Below are 16605 nucleotides of genomic sequence, written 5' to 3'. Positions count from 1 at the left end.
GTGCCAATATTTAGCACCGTTGTCCTATACGCGTATCCATGGAGAAAGGGATTGAAATTTTGTTTCATGCAACCAAAAATCTTAGTGCCTGCCTCCCCACACTCCTCCTTTGCCCCTGCTGAGCCATACACACCATGGCTGAGACTGGAGAGCAGTGCTGTGCAGAGATACTCCAAAGCTGAAGTGTCAATAAGCATGTCATTAAAAAAATTAGGGGAATAAGGGCAGGGGATTTTGAAACTTGTATCTTTCCCTTTCTGTTGTAAATCCAATGATACATATCTCTGTTTCATCTGTAGCTGCTCCATTGTGGCCCCCTCCACACCACTGGAACCCTGAGGAGAAGAAAGAAGAGGGCTAGTGAGATCCTGCAAGCCAGTGATGCATCAGACTGCAAACAAAAGGCCTGTATGGCCAGCATGGCAGATGGCATGGGGAGGGACAGAGAGGACAGGAGAAAATGGAGAAAGACCCAGAAATCCCAGCAGGAAAAGGAGAGAATTTCTCAGGCAGCAAACACAAATGCTGCATACTCTGGTTGACCTACAAGTCCAGTAATCACCAACTCGCCACCCTTTGCAGTCCCTGGAGAACTTCATGGTGGCAGCTTCCCATGCACCCCAACATTCCACCTGGCATCCTGGGCCCCATCTCTACTGCTACCACTCCATGCTGGTGGATAGTAAGGAAAACTACAGCTTCACATACACTGTCCTATGAGAGCCACAGTTGCTTTGTGTAGCCAGAATAGACTGCACTTGTGCACTGAAATGGACAGAAATGTTTGCTGCCTTTCTGATTTTAAAATTCTGTTCCATTAATATATGTAAGAAGCTTGTATTGTATTGTCCTTTATTATATGCTCATTGGTTATTTTGCACTGTTTTTGTCACTCAAATTTCTATTAAAAAATATATAATTTTTTAAAAAATAAATTTAGTTCACCTCTCCTACTGCAGAATGCATAGTGGTACTCGAGCACCCAGGACTTTTAAGTTTATGGCACCACAGAACTCATAGGTTCAACAAAACACCAGATTCAACAAAACGCTAGTCAAGTGTGTAAATGTACAGCAAGCTGCATGTAATTCATAGGTTCACTAAAAGACAGTGTCATATGTATAAATGTACCACTAACACTACACAGTTCCTAACTGGCCCTACGGGTTTGGGGGCTCAGCACAGACCAACATGGTGCATTAATGTGGCTGACTATCATAGTGCTCTTTCAAAGTCTTCTACAACCGCATAGTTCCACATTAAGCCTTTATGTCTTGCTGTTCAAACTCAGCAGACAGCCACTCCACCTCCACCCTGGCAGCTTTTCCCCTTTGCGTCAGAGATATTATACGAGGCACAGCAAGCTGCTATAACCTTTGGGATACTTTTTTTTTTTTTTTTCCCCCTGAAATTCAGTATTGGAAGTACACACCAGTGTCCCTTCAGTCTACCAAAAGCACTTTCAACTGTCCTCCTTTAAATACTGAGCTGGTGGTTAAATCTTTCCTGTGTGCTGTCAAGGTGGCTTTTAGTGAACCATGGGAACAAGGGGTAGGCAGGGTCTTCCAGTATCGTTATAGGGATTTCAGTATCGCCAATGATGATTTGCTGGTTGGGAAAGAATATCTGTTTTCAGCTTTCTGAACAGTCCTATGTTCTTAAAGATGTGAGTGTCATACACCTTCCCTGACCAGCGCCCATTTATATCAGTGGAGCATCCCTGGTGGTCCATCAACACATGCATAGCCATAGAAAAGTAAGCCTTTTCTGTGGATGTACTCTGTGGCAAGGTGGGCTGGTCCCAAAATAGGGATATGCATGCCAAGTATCGCCTCACCGCAGTTTGGGAACCCCACTGCTGCAAATCCATCCACTGTGTCCTGTACGGTACTGAGAGTCAGTCCTGCATAGCAGGACACTATTAACGGCCCCCAATGTGGATTTTCTAACTCCAAAATGATTTCCCACTGACCAGTACTAATCCAGCATTGCAAGCTTCCAAGTGTGATTGCCATTCGCTTCTTAACTGTCATCGCAGCTCTTGTTCTGGTGTTTCTGCGCTGGAGGGCTGGGGCAGACATTTGAAAGTTCTGCAGCTACTGCATCTCATCCTATATCTGCATTGCGATGCATCTCACCAGTCAGTGCTCATTTCTCAGGCCCAGAAGGGCCGCTCCACTTTCTGCAGCTGCTCGGTGAACACCACCAGCAGCCTTGAATTGTTTTTCACTCTGTCCCTTAACAGTCTGTCCTTGAAGAAATCGTTATGTCCCCAAGTATTGCAGTTCTTTCTCCGGGTCTGCAGATAGCAGGAGATCTTGCATCCTGTATTTGCAACATTCATAAGGACAGTGCAGAGCTGCGTGGGCTCCATGCTTTTGTCAGAGATGGCCGATGCAGAAAAGGGTTGTGGGGGTTTGTCAGATTCTTAAAAAAAGCATGAAGATTACAGGATATGGATGGCATTATGGGATGGAGAAAGTTGTATGCAGGAACTTGACCTTTCACTCCCAGAGGTCCCTGCATGATTCATTTCTATTTCACAACACATTGCGATAATTTCCCAAAAAGATTTAGCTATGTGGCAGTGGGTGGGGCACACTGGGATGCCTTCCTGTGGTGCACTGCACTCTACTTTGACACAAGCACTCCTGAGTACATGCAGTGCAGACACAAGCAGCCAAGTATACACAAGCAGTGTACTAACATGGGGCAGCTGTATGCTGATGTAATTTGCATCAACCAGAATTTGTAGTGTAGACATGGCCTTATGCTTCAGTCAGCAGTCTCCTCTGGTGGATTGTTAATTAGGTAGTTACAATAGACTTTCTAGTCTTGTGACTTAGAAAACTATTATTCCTATCCTAAAACAAGTAGCCACATTGGCTGCAATAAAGAAATATAAAGTAAATTCCGTTACCCTTTATGATCTGTAATGCCTGTCAAACCATGCTGTCTTGGGAGCTGAGGAATACCTAAAGTATAAAGAAAAATAAAATATAACCTAATGGAGAGAAGACTGAGACTTACAGAAATGCCATTCAGAGTGATCTAGTGTGATGATCATAGTCTGACTGGCACTCATCAAAAATTGGCTAATGTATCTTAAAGATATTGGTTCCAAAGATTCTGTGATATAGTACAATTTTATTACGTGTTTATACTGTCTTAGTTAATAAAGACTGTTGAATGCATGTATGTCTAATACCAAACATGTTTTCTTTTTCCATACTCTCTCTCTCCCCTTATATCTGTAGCAAGCACGCATTATTGTAAATAATGCATTGAAACTCTATTCTCAAGACAAGACTGGTATGGTGGACTTTGCTTTAGAATCTGGAGGTAAATATAGCAGAAAAGCTATAAATAGATCAGTCTGCTATTTGCAGCAATGTAATCTGAGTTGTCAGTTTTTGCAGTAAATCAAGAATTGTGTGCAATGCTTGACAAACAATAGGAATACTATATATTTTGTATTATTTTGTTGAGTTGGATGTTAATAGTATACGCCATAAAAAGTGCATACAAACTTAACTCTGAACTCCTGGTTGCACTGTGGAAACACACTGATATACTTGAAGTAAGAAGTATGGCACAAGTTTGAAGACGCTTTAAAAGAAAATACTGAGGGATAATTAAGCGAGAATAGCTATTTTGTACGGTATACATATTATGAACATGAACTAACTGAAAAAGCGCATACCTGTTCAGTTTTTTAAACCTCTTTTTTTCAGAAATACAGTTTCATTTCAAGCTGAAAATAGTACTTATTTTCTGAGAAATATGCTACTGTTTGAAAAGTGGGGTACAGCTTCCTTAATGTAAAACTCTATTTAATCTGGGGACAGGATGCTTGCATTAAAATAAGTGTTTACAAGAAAGTTACTAGAATTTGACAGGATTTGGATATTTGTTTGAAAAGAATCACTGGCATATTCAATTTGGAACAATATTTTACTGAAAGCAAGACTAGTTACCTGATGAAAAATGGAAACACTTCATTATTTGTGTTTTAACCTGACTCTTCTTTTTGAGGTGGCAGCATTCTGAGTACTCGCTGTTCTGAGACCTACGAGACCAAAACAGCTCTAATTAGTCTCTTTGGAATTCCTTTGTGGTATTTCTCTCAGTCTCCCAGAGTGGTAATCCAGGTAATGAAAAGCAGAATATACCTAAAATCCTGTTGTTTATTTGTATTTCTGTAGCACCATGTCATGGACCAGGACCCCATTGTGCTATGAAAGTTGTGAAACTTTCCTGACCTCAGGAGGTCAAGAAACTTTGGATACCAGAATTTTTCTTGAAATGGAAGATGCATCCTGAACTTCATTTCTGCTGAGAATAGAACCCTGTGCGGAGAGCCTACACAAGGCCTAGTCACCATTTAAATCACACTTAAGCCCTATGTGGAGGATTTAAATGTGACTAAGGAGGTGCATAGTCCTTGTCCAGAGGGCCAGCCCAAGGAGAATTTTCTCTAAAAATGAGAGAAATAAGCACAGGCCAAGGCCTGTCATTATTGGTTTTGAACACCTCTGTTTTTTGGTTGTCTAGCTTGAAACATTTGAAAGAGGGCCTGGTTTTCAGAAACTTCTGGGCACACATCCTATGAAATTTACGCCGCTTTAGGGAGAATCAATTTCGGCACGGAGATCACTAATCGCTTTTGACAATACTGGCTATAAGTTTTATGTAGAACCCCAACTGCTAGGGAGGAGCACAAAAGAATAGTGGGGACAAAGTCAAAAAGGGTAAGGCACAAAATTAGTTACACCTAATAAGGGACATAAGGCAATAAGAAGAGATCAGTCAGCCTAACTTCAAAACTAGAAAGATACTGGAACGAATTAATAAACAATCCATTTGTAAGCACCTAGAGGATAATAGGATTATAAGGAATAGTTAGCATGGATTTGTCAAGAACAAATCATGCCAAACCAACCTAATTTCTTTCTTCTACAGGTTTTCTGGCCTAGTGGATAGGGGGGAAGCAGTGATGTATTTTGATTTTTAGTAAGGCTTTTGATGCTGTCCCACAGGACATTCTCATAAGCAAACTGGGGAAACATGTTATAGATTAATTTACTATAAGCAACGTGCACAACTGGTTGTAAGACCATAATCAGAGTTATCATCAATGGTTCACTGTCAAATTGGGAGGGTGTATCTTGAAGAGTTCCGCAGGGGTCAGTCCTGGGTCCAGTACTATTCAGTGTTTTCATCTTAATGACCTGGATAATGGGATGGAGAATATGCTTGTAAACTTTGCAGATGACACCAAGCTCGGGGGGGGAGGGGGCAGAGTTGCTTGCGTTTTGGAGGCTAGAAATAGAATTCAAAAGAACCTTGACAAATTGGAGAATTGATCTGAATTCATTAAGATGAAATCCGTAAAGATAAGTGCAAAGACCTTCACTTAGGAAGGAAAAATTACATGCACAGCTACAAAATGGGGAATAATTGGCTAGGTGGTATTGCTGAAAAGGATCTGGGGGTTATAGTGGAACACAAATTGAATATAAACCTACAACGTGATGCAGTTGCCCAAAAAAAAAAAAAAAAAGCTAATATCATTCTGGGGTGTATTAAAAGGAGTCAGAGTAGCAGCCGTGTTAGTCTGTATCTGATCACGAAAACTTATGCTTTAATAAATTTAAGTCTCTACGGTGCTACAAGTACTCCTTTTCTGTTAACACGAGTGTTATATTTAAGACACAGGAGATAATTGTCCTGCTCTACTTAGCACTGGTGAGGCCTCAACTGGAGTATTGTGTCCTATTCTGGATGCCACACTTTAGGAAAAATGTGGACAAATTGAAGAGAGTCCAGAAAAAAGCAACAAAAATTATCAAAGGTTTAGAAAACCTGGCCTGTGAGGAAAGGTTAAAAAACCTGGACATGTTTAGTTTTGAGAAAAGAAGACTGACAGGGGACCCAGTGAGTCTTCAAATCTGTTAAGAGCTGAAATAAAGAGGAGTATGGTCAATTGTTCTCCATGTCCAGTGATGGTAGGACAAGATATAATTGACTTAATTTGCAGTGTGAAAAATTTAGGTTCGATATTAGGAACTAGAAGGGTAGTTAACCTCTAGAAGAGGCTTCCCTGGAAGATTGTGGAATCCCTGTAATTTAATTTTTTAAGAACAGGTTGGATAACCCTCTGTCAGGGATGCTCTAGATTTAATTGTTCCTGCCTCAGTACAGCGGACTGGACTTGATGACTTCTTGAGGTCCCTTCCAGCCCTGCATTTTTATGATTCTATCAACAACAAAAATTGCTCTTAGCTTGCTAACTCTTGCTTACTTATAGGCATATTGTATGACAATAATGCTATCTGGGGGTATAATTTAACTGTCAAAGTTGGTTTATTCACCTATTCAATGCTGTCCTTTATGTCTAACATCTAACTTTTTTCAGACTACTTTGAATATATAATATTAAGGGTTTTTTCCCCCCAACAAAGGTGAGGAATAACTTGTAACTTGTATTGTCAGCCTCTTGCACCGGAACACCAAGTACTAGCCATTGCAAAACATATTTGAGAATAAAACATTCTTTCATTACTGAAAATACTTATCTGGTAGTTGTGTTTTCTGTCTTTCTGTACTGTGAATAATTTAAATCATACCTGTAATGCATGTTCTCTCAAATTTTTGAATCAAGAAAATGTCCATTCAGCTATTGTAGAAAAATGAGAATTTCTGACCCTAATGCTGATATTGCAGAGGAGAAATATCCTGCTTCTTGCAAACAATGTTTTTTGATCTGGTAATTTGACCCAAACTCTCTTAAATAGACAGAATTGTTTTTCATGTAACAGGGTACAAAGTATAATCAGTGGCATAACCTAATCAAACTAAACTTTAATAACTCAATTCATTAGAATGTTTTACCAATATGTTCAATATTTTTCTCCCCTGCCCCCTCTTTAGCCTGACATATATCCAGGAAACTGCTGGGCATTCAAAGGATCACAGGGATACCTCGTAGTTAGACTTTCTATGATGATCTACCCAACAGCCTTTACGTTAGAACATATACCAAAAACTCTTTCACCAACAGGAAATATCACGAGTGCTCCTAAGGATTTCTCAGTATATGTAAGTCTTTCTCTGGTAAAGTTAAGGTATTAAATGTTTTTGTTCTGTTTGGATAATTTGAGTAGAACTACTATTCACAATTTAAAATATTTATTAGTGTAAAACAGCCCTCTATTTTAATATTTACATTTATTGCTCTTAAATGTACCTCCTTTTGTAGAGTTTTGAGATCTATGAATGAGAAATAATGTATAAAAGCTATGTATTTTTAAAAATTCTAATGCTTCCGTTATTTTACCCATCTAGTTTACAGAGAAGTGCATTAAAGCAAAGTAATCAAACTTATTACACTTGTGTGATGATTTTCTAAAGTGATCTTCAAGTCCAAGCACTTTACGCTTTCATAAAAGGAATGGATCATAATCCTTTCAGGCACTGTCACATAACAGTAGTCTACAGCTGTATGGCACAGTCATGGTCCATTTTGACTTCTGGAAACTCTTTTTATTTCCAATTGACATGAAATATGTAAAATAGTGAGCATTGATACCCATCCCAGTCTTCTTCAATCCCACCCTTTCCTGGTCCCACCTTTTCTTTCATTCTTGTTATTCCTGGACAACCCTTATTTTCTCCACAATGATAACTAGTGGTTGTACTGCCCTCCCCTGTTAAGAATGTGACACCCTATAACTGCAGCCAAACTTAGTTTTGTCATTCTGATTATCTGAAATTTGAAGGAAAAAAAAAATAATCAAGGCTGAACTCTTGATGGTAGGGTCTAGAAGATGAATATCAGGAAGAAGGTACCCTTCTTGGACAGTACATCTATGATCAAGGAGGAGAGTCACTACAGATGTTTCAAGTGACGGTAAGCCCACATTAACAGAAAATACACAGCGGTTGCCAAAGCCACTTGACTTTGCCTCTTGCAGTAGTAGCAGTAATTTAATTTTAACGCTGCTTTGATACATTTGCTGATGCCTTTCACTACCCGTGTGCTCGTATGCAAAATGCTAGCGTTCTGAAATGTGATTCTGATTGAACTCTTGCACTGATAACTGCAATAACTTAATGGCATTATTCCTGACTTGCGCCATTGAAATTGAAGGGTCATTTTGGCATTTTTATTTTTGCCTTCCATAAAACATGCATAATGACGAATATTTTTCAGTATCAGAAGTTTGCAATATCCATATTAAATAAGTTGGACTACAGTTAAACTGGTCCCACCACACAGTGGATTAGATCAGTAATTTTCACTCAGTAAAACTATACAGTAGCACTGTTCATCTGAAATTCTCTGTGACTGGAAAGTTACTGTGGCTTATTTTAAAGGTTATTCTGCTATAAAAATCTTATTCCTGCTTTCAAGCCTTTAAATAAAAGCATTAAGAATTATTCTACTTCATCTAGATCTCCAGCAGAGCATGGGAAGTCAAGCAAAGACCATGAAAATTTGACAGCTTGTGTAGATTGCAAGAGACTTTCCTTAAATTGTGATTACCTTTTGGGTATATAATTTAACTACTTAAGTAATTAATGATGTATGCAGTGTAGTGATTTGGCTGCTACTCTTAAACAACTTTCGGTGATCAACATCAGTTGTCTACAGAGAAAAGTAAAGTGGTGAGTGATGTCTGATTTTTTTTCATGTTTTTTCAGGAGAAAAATGAAAATGCATTCCAGATAGTGGAGCTAAGAATTTTGTCTAATTGGGGCCATACAGAGTACACCTGTCTGTATCGATTCAGAGTGCATGGAAAACCTACTGAATAAACTAGTACACTACAGCTTTTTTGTTGTATATTTTCTGTTTGTATATATTGGAAAACCTAGAACACTGGAATCTTTAAAGGATGAGGATCTGTGACATGTACTGCAGGATCAATACTCCTTTTCAGTAAAATGCAGACGACTGCCAGCAGAATTGTATACAAACTCGTACCTGCTCTGATGCTCAGCTTGTAATTGCCGGTCAGCTTTATATTTTAATGTGTCCATTCTGAGAAAAATATTGCATGCAAACTACTCTGGTTCAAAAGCCAAGTTGGCAAATAGGTGATTTTTATTTTATTACATTTGAATGTACAGTTTTTAAATAAGATATGCTTTCTGCAGCTAGAAATCTGTTTTAAATACAGGCCCCATCTGCACACTTCTATTACCCTGGCTCCCTATGTCAAAACCTATAAACACTTTTAAACACTGTGGCTAATGTATCCTTTAGTTGACCATGACTTTTGAACTTGTTGCTAGGCCCAAAAGGACTTCCTGAGTAGATGCAGAATGAGATACATGTTACTGTCAAGGAAAGTGAATGGAACCAAAAATAGTTTAAACATCAGAGGCACAAAAATCTTTCCTCTAACATGGAACCATGCATTAATGTAAAAGCCAGGGTTGATTTTAAATCACTACAGTTACTTTAAGTTTTCTTCCTATCGAGTTTCCTTTTGACTTAGCTTGTTAGAATAATCACTCAGTGTACTAATCTTTAGTAGGCTTATCTCCTATACCAAGGTGAGAGTCTGGCTAGTGGTCTGCTGATAAGACCAATTCAGAGCTCAAATTGTAGAGGCAAAATCTTGGTGTGCAGAAATCTCTCTTCAGCACAGGATTAGTTGGGCTGGCTCACTTTATAAGTGCTGTACTGTGGAAGCACTAAGTGAAAATAGGTTCCACGTCATAGACTTAACTTTTAATTTAAAACAATTCTGCAGTGAAGTAACTTGCAAAAGAGGTCCACACTCAATGCCACTATATTTAGACAATGTTTCCATTTTTATACCATTAAAGTGGAGGATTCATTATCCATTGAAGAATGTTAGAGCAATGACTCAACAGCATTATCTTACTTGATTTAATTGGAACTTGCATTGTATTAACAGACTGCATTTTTTTAACAGACTTGATGCACAGCTCTCCTTACTTAGAGGCTCATTTTGTAATTTTATTTCTGAATGTTACTGGAAACCCTTTATAAACAAGGTTCCTGAAAGACATTTATGTGGAGAAATTATCTTACTGTTGTAATGCATTTTATTGGGTCAACTTAATTACAAATGTGCTATGTTACATTTTTCAGAAAGATGAATGATGGTGCTGACTGGTTTTCTGAATTAGATTTCTGTATGTTGCACAATAGTCCTCAAAATGTTTTTTAAAAATCTCCATAGAAAGAGTGTTTTAGTTCAGCTAGAAACAGAACCAATGGCCTATGCAGAAGAGCTAGATAAAACATGTACAGGTGTTTCATATAAGTTAAATATATAAATCAGAATTATCCTGTATAAATTGGAATTAGGATCTGGGGTGGGAATATTTTGAATAACACTAACTTATTTTTAAAGAAGCAAGATAGGACTTTGTGCAATGTATTTTTGTAAATGCTTTTCAAAATATTTGTCTTGGTATTCTTTGCTGCCTCCAAATGGACAAGATGCTATTGAGATGTTTAAATAAAGAGTTTTAATTTTTGAAAGTGCATGTAATATTTAAAACAAGTAATAAAGTTTCTTTTCTGTATTTATGCTGAATCTGTTTGAATATTCTGGCTAAAATAACTAATGTAGGGTAACCGCTTTTAGAATAAATCCATTTTTCTACATTTTTAATAAACAAATACATTTCAGTGTAAAACTGAGGTGAAGTTCAATCCAACTTTATTATGAGGATATATCCCATAGCTGTGGTGAGAAAAGAGGATGGTAAATGGACACAGGGCAGAGCAGTACTATGTATAAATAAAAACATTTTATATGTAGGAAATTCCTTCAGGAACTGCAGGAGGGGTAATGCTAGAGAGTAGTCTTCTACTTTTCACCCTCTCCCTGCTCTCCAGAAAGCTCTGCCTTTTACTTTCATTGTCTTCTGTCAAAAGGGATTTATGCATGCAGAAGGGAGGCAGACTTGGTTGATACATAAACTCCTGTCCCTTACGGCTATTCTACGCTATACAGGTTGACATAAGGTGCCTTATATTGACCTAATTATGTCAATTCTACACTACAGCCTTCCTGCTGATAATATAAGGGCCTTACTACACGGACTTAACTCCCCCTCCATGAGCTGTAAGGTGCACTCTGGATGTACCAAATATTGTTTCAAAACTAGTTATAGTACCCAGAACTGTTCCTGAGAGGAAAAGCTTCAGAGTAACTACCAAGCATGAGACACTGCATTGTGGGAATTGAGGACTAGCTCAGCAACTGCAACGCTAGTGGCTTTCTGCCCATTCTTAGAAGAAGTTGAACTTAGAAGAACTTAGAAGTTCTAGGCTTACCTGGTTCAGATGGGCCTAGCTACTAAAGACATTGTCTGAGGTATTGCAAACGATGCTTGTAAAACACCTCCAGTGGCTATTGTGTGTAGATGCAAGGCATTGCATGGGCACTATCAAATTACAGTATTAAAACAACAATGCAATGTAGATAGGGCCTTTTGTGTATTCACAATTCCAGCCTTAGTGTGCAGAATCCTTTGCACTTTAACACACTCTATGTGTTGTACAACCAAATAATTCCTCAATCATTCATAAGAGCAGAACACAAAATATGCCACGGCCAACCTCCTAGAACTACTTACGGGCACTTAAATATGTGGAAAGACACCATGCTTGTCATGCGTGGTCAATTACAAAGTTCGGTGGGCTTTGTTCATACATGTAAGTGAAGACTCCTGCTGTAATGAACCTTGAGAATAAACATTGTCTGACATTTAGTGCAAATTGTACTGACAAGGGGGACTCTAAATATTCTGCAACTAGAGGTGGAACATCCAGATTCACTTTCTGTTGGGGACTGATGGGTATTCAAGTAAACCCTAGTCTGTAACCGCACACTACTGCAAATAAAAACAAGCTCCTGTAAAATCCCTGCAAGCTGCGTGGACATTTTTTAAAGACACCATAGTCAAGGCTCAACTTAACTGTATACCGCAAATTAAAAAACAGTAAGAGAACCAAAAAAGTGCCACCGTGGCTAAACACCAAAGTAAAAGAAGCAGGGAGAGGCAACAAGGCATCCTTTAAAAAGTGGAAGTTGAATCCTAATGAGAAAAATAGAAAAGAGCAAACTCTGGCAAATGAAGTGTAAAGATATAATTAGGAAGGCCAAAAAATAATTTGAAGAACAGCTAGCCAAAGACTCAAAAAAGTAACAGCAAAAAAATTAAATACATCAGAAGCAGGCAGCCTGCTAAACAGCGAGTGTACAATCGAGCTGCTAAAGGAGCACTCAAGGATGATAAGGCCATTGTGGAGACACTAAATGAGTTCTTTGCAGCAGTCTTCATGGTTGAGGATGTGAGGGAGATTCCCATATCTGAGCCATTCTTTTTAGGTCACAAATCTGAGGAACTGTCCCAGATTGAGGTGTTGACAAAGGTGTTGGAACAAATGGATAAACTAAACAGTAATAAGTCACCAGGACCAGCTGGTATTCACCCAAGACTTCTGAAGGAACTCAAATGTGAAATTGCAGGACTACTGTCGTCTGTAACCTATCATTTAAATCAGCTTCTGTACCAAATGACGAGGACAGCTAATGTGACGCCAATTTTTAAAAAGGGCTCCAGAGGTGACTCCAGCAATTATAGGCCAGTAAGCCTGACTTTCAGTTCTAGGCAAACTGGTTGAAACTATAGTAAAGAACAAAACTGTCAGACACAGAGATGAATCTAATTTGTTGGGAATAGTCAACATGATTTTTGTAAAGGGAAATCCTGCCTCACCAGTATACTAGAATTCTTTGAGGGGGTCAACAAGCATGTGGACAAAGGGGATCCAGTGATTATAGTGTATTTAGATTTTCAGAAAGCCTTTGACAAGGTCCCTTACCAAAGGCCTTTAAGCAAAGTAAGAAGTTGTAGGATAAGAGGGAAGGTTCTTTCATGGATTGGTAACTGGTTAAAAGATGGGAAACAAAGGGTAGGAATAAATGGTCAGTTTTCAGAATGGAGAGAGGTAAATAGTGGTGTCATCCTGGGGTCTGGACTGGGCCCAGTCCTATTCAACATCTTCATAAATGGGAAAGGGGGTAAACAGTGAGGTGGTAAAATTTGCAGATGATACAAAACTATTGAAGATAGTTAAGTCCCAGGCAGACTGCGAAGAGCTAAAAAAGGATCTCCCAAAACTGGGTGACTGGGCAACAAAATGGCAGATTAAATTTCATGTTGATAAATGCAAAGTTATGCACACTGGATAACATAATCCCAACTATACATATAAAATGAGTGGTCACAGCTAATTTAGACCCCATCAAGAAAAAGATCTGGGAGTCATTGTGGATAGTTCTCTGAAAACATCCACACAATATGCAGCAGCAGCCAAAAAAGCAAACAGAATGTTGAAAATCATTAAGGGATAGATAATGACAGAAAACATCATATTGCCTCTATATAAATTCATAGTACACCCACATCTTGAATACTGCGTGCAGATGTGGTTGCCTCCATCTCAGAAAAGATATATTGGAATTGAAAAAGGGCAACAAAAATTATTAAGGGTATGGAACGGCTGCTATATGAGAAAAGATTAATAAGACTGGGACTTTTTAGCTTGGAAAAGCGACAACTAAGTGGGGATCTAATAGAGATCTATAAAATCATGACTGGTGTGGAGAAAGTAAATAAGGAAGTGTTATTTACTCCTCATAACACAAGAACATGGGGCTACTAAATGAAATTAATAGGCAGCAGGTTTAAAACAAACAAAAGATAGTATTTTTTCACACCATGCGCAGTCAGCCTGTAGAACTCCTTGCCAGAGGATGTGAAGGCCAAGACTATAACAGGGTTCAAAAAAGAACTAGAGACATTCATGGAGGATAGGTCCATCAATGGCTATTAGCCAGGATGGGCAGGGATGGTGTCCCTAGCATCCGTTTGCTAGACAGAGATGGATCACTTGATGATTACCTGTTCTGTTCATTCCCTCTGGGGCACTTGGCATTGGCCACTGTCAGAAGACTGGATACTGGGCTAGATGGACCTTTGGTCTGACCCAGTATGGCCATTCTTATGTATCCCTTTCCCCCAAAATTCAATCAGACATTAAAGTACTATGCTGTTCCAAAATGACACAACGAAACTTAAACAGTAATGTTGAGTAAGGAAGCTGCAGATTAAGTCAGATAAAAATATATATTTAAACTTGTCCTTTCTGTGACTTAATATAATTTAGCAAAATGAAGAAAATGGTATTTGGTTGCAACTCCATTGGACTGCATTTGAACAAAAGTCCTCAAGGTTTTATTTTATTTATTTTTTTTTCCCTTGCACAAAATTTGTGTGTGTAAAACAGTTGCCCTCTAGTGGAATAAAACTTGTTGAACCCTTTGAGAGAAACCACACAATTCCATGTTAAGCTACTCAGATCAGTAGTTGTCAAGATTAAAATACAGGTCATGTGCATCAAGCCATGTGCAATATGGCATCAAGAAGCCTTATATTTGCAATGTCGTCCACCCCATGTTTTCCCTGTCTGGGACATTTTTTAAGACTCAGTGGAGAGATACATAATTGAGCGTTATTGATCGTGTGGTAGCCTGTACTTGAGTATTCACACAACATTGTCAAAACAACTGGGCTCAGTATAAAACCTGGGATGTGGGGACAGATTTTTCTGTGAGTTTTCCAAAGCTGTCCTCAGAAATCTAGAAGGGATGTTCCTAGCCCACTGCATTACTCTGTTAGTTTTTCCTCTATTGATGCGTGTTCGTTAGACTCCAGAATCCGTTCTTGACACTGGAAATCCTATGTAAGTGCCCAGTGTTACTTGTTTTTTTCCAGCAATATTTAAAGTTAACTTGCAAAGAAGAAATTGGTTTTTGCTCCTAATGACGTATAAACAATGAACATTTTATTATTTTTTAAAAGGGAAGGGCATGAGCAGGGAACTGGAGAGTGAGAACTAGAAATTCAGATCTCCTTTACCCTGGAAGTCTCAGGTGACTGAAGGGCTAGTAAAATTAACCTCACAAAAGAATGAAAGCTGAGCAACTAAGGACAGGAAGTTTTAGACAGACACTTCATTTTTGCTGCAGCCTAAGAATCCAGTTATGTCTGCTTGGTCACCAATGACAGAGAACCTGTGAATTTTGCCATATATATGGACCCTGATGCCGTGCATTGTGAGTTGGCTTTGCTCTAGTCCTGTTTCCAAAAGGTGACCATAGTATGAAATTTTTTTTTTACCATCAGTGTGCCATGAATGATGTATAATTGTATTGACAAAACTGTCTCCACACCGATGCCCCATTGAACTCATGATTAATACACACATTGGAGAAAGTTTTGTAAAAGATTCAAAGTGACTTGAGGTAAGGTGAGTTCACAAATACACTTGGCACTACACTAGGTAACTCGGGAGGGTGGAAGACCATGAGTGTCGAGGAAGCCCTCCTGCCCTAGGCCCGGATAAACCAAGGCCCCTTTGCTCCTTGAACCCTCTGTGATCCTGCATAACACTGAGGAAGCTAGCACACAAACAGACAGGTTTGCACACGACTCGTCAGCCAAGGCCAGCTTCGGCCTGGGAAACAGATAGATATGGCAGAAATGTTTAGCAAAAACCAGTAACAAATAGAACCAAGTAAGGCAAGGCTCGGGCAATGCTACTGAGGAAAAACACAACTGGCTGCTTTAGCTGATTGGCTACTGTATTGTATGGGGCAACAGGTAATTGGTTGCATAAGCTTGTGTAGTGAAGTAGGCAAAGGTATAAAATGTATACTGGAATCTGCATGCGCGGCTGCAGGATTTGAGACAGCTCAGTCTCCCTGCGCCCTATTTGGAGCTCCAAATAAATCTCTCTGCTTCTCCACCCCGTTGTGGTCATTCGTGCGACACACACCGGGCAACAAACCCAGCTGTTGCTTGCCTCGGGCACTCTGTGCCATCAACACCTCTACTCAGACACTCTACAGTCCCCCCCCCAGCAAAACCAGGCTTGATGTTCCTCCTATTTGTGAGGTTACAAAAAGCACCTGTTAAATGAATAGCGAAGCAGAAGGGCACCCAAACAAGCACAGGTGTCCTGGGACACTTGGGGGGAGGGATAGCTCAGTGGTTTGAGCATTGGCCTTCTAAACCCAGGGTTGTGAGTTCAATCCTTGAGGGGGCCATTTAGGGATGGGCCAAAAATTGGGGATTGGTCCTGCTTTGAGCAGGGGGTTGGACTAGATGATTTCCTGAAGTCCCTTCCAGCCCTGATAGTCTATGATTCTATGCACCTTTGCAGCAGCCTTAGCCTTGGCTGGCAATCCTGTCAGAGGATCCCATTGCTCCCTCCAGCTGAGCCCTGGCCTCACCAAAACCATCTTCCACTCCTACCTTCTCTCCACCCCCCCCCCCCCCCCCCCCGCATGCACCTTCCCTCCCCTCCCCTCCTCCTCGCTCCATCCGCCCTTCAGCCCACGCTTTCCATCCACGCCCTTCTTTGCGATTACCGCCCCTCCCCCATAGCCGCCTTCCTCCCTCCCCCGCCCATCGCCGAGTCACGTGGTGTGGCGTCGCCACCGCGAAGCTGCGCTGCGGGCACTGGCCCGCCCAGGCTGCCGT

At 39.8% G+C, this 16605-nt stretch overlaps 1 protein-coding gene across 25 annotated transcripts in view; it reads left to right on the top strand.

Moving 5' to 3' along the window:
• Window positions 1–8834, top strand: part of SUN1 (Sad1 and UNC84 domain containing 1) — a 63205-nt gene extending 54371 nt beyond the window's left edge. For 24 of the 25 annotated variants that reach the window (XM_073362066.2, XM_073362075.2, XM_073362067.2 and 21 more), the window contains 5 exons: window positions 3258–3342; window positions 4036–4151; window positions 6934–7101; window positions 7820–7912; window positions 8707–8834. In XM_073362066.2, the coding sequence (XP_073218167.2) occupies window positions 3258–3342; window positions 4036–4151; window positions 6934–7101; window positions 7820–7912; window positions 8707–8820 (576 nt within the window). In that variant the 3' untranslated portion in view covers window positions 8821–8834. Of the gene's footprint in view, window positions 1–3257; window positions 3343–4035; window positions 4152–6933; window positions 7102–7781; window positions 7914–8706 lie in introns of those variants that run through there. The other variant, XM_078854545.1, reaches the window with a different exon arrangement.
• Window positions 8835–16605: the final 7771 nt, after the last annotated feature.

The sequence above is a fragment of the Lepidochelys kempii genome, chromosome 10, assembly GCF_965140285.1.
Source record: "Lepidochelys kempii isolate rLepKem1 chromosome 10, rLepKem1.hap1, whole genome shotgun sequence".
Taxonomy (NCBI): Eukaryota; Metazoa; Chordata; order Testudines; family Cheloniidae; genus Lepidochelys; species Lepidochelys kempii.
This window is presented reverse-complemented; position numbering and strand designations above follow the sequence as displayed.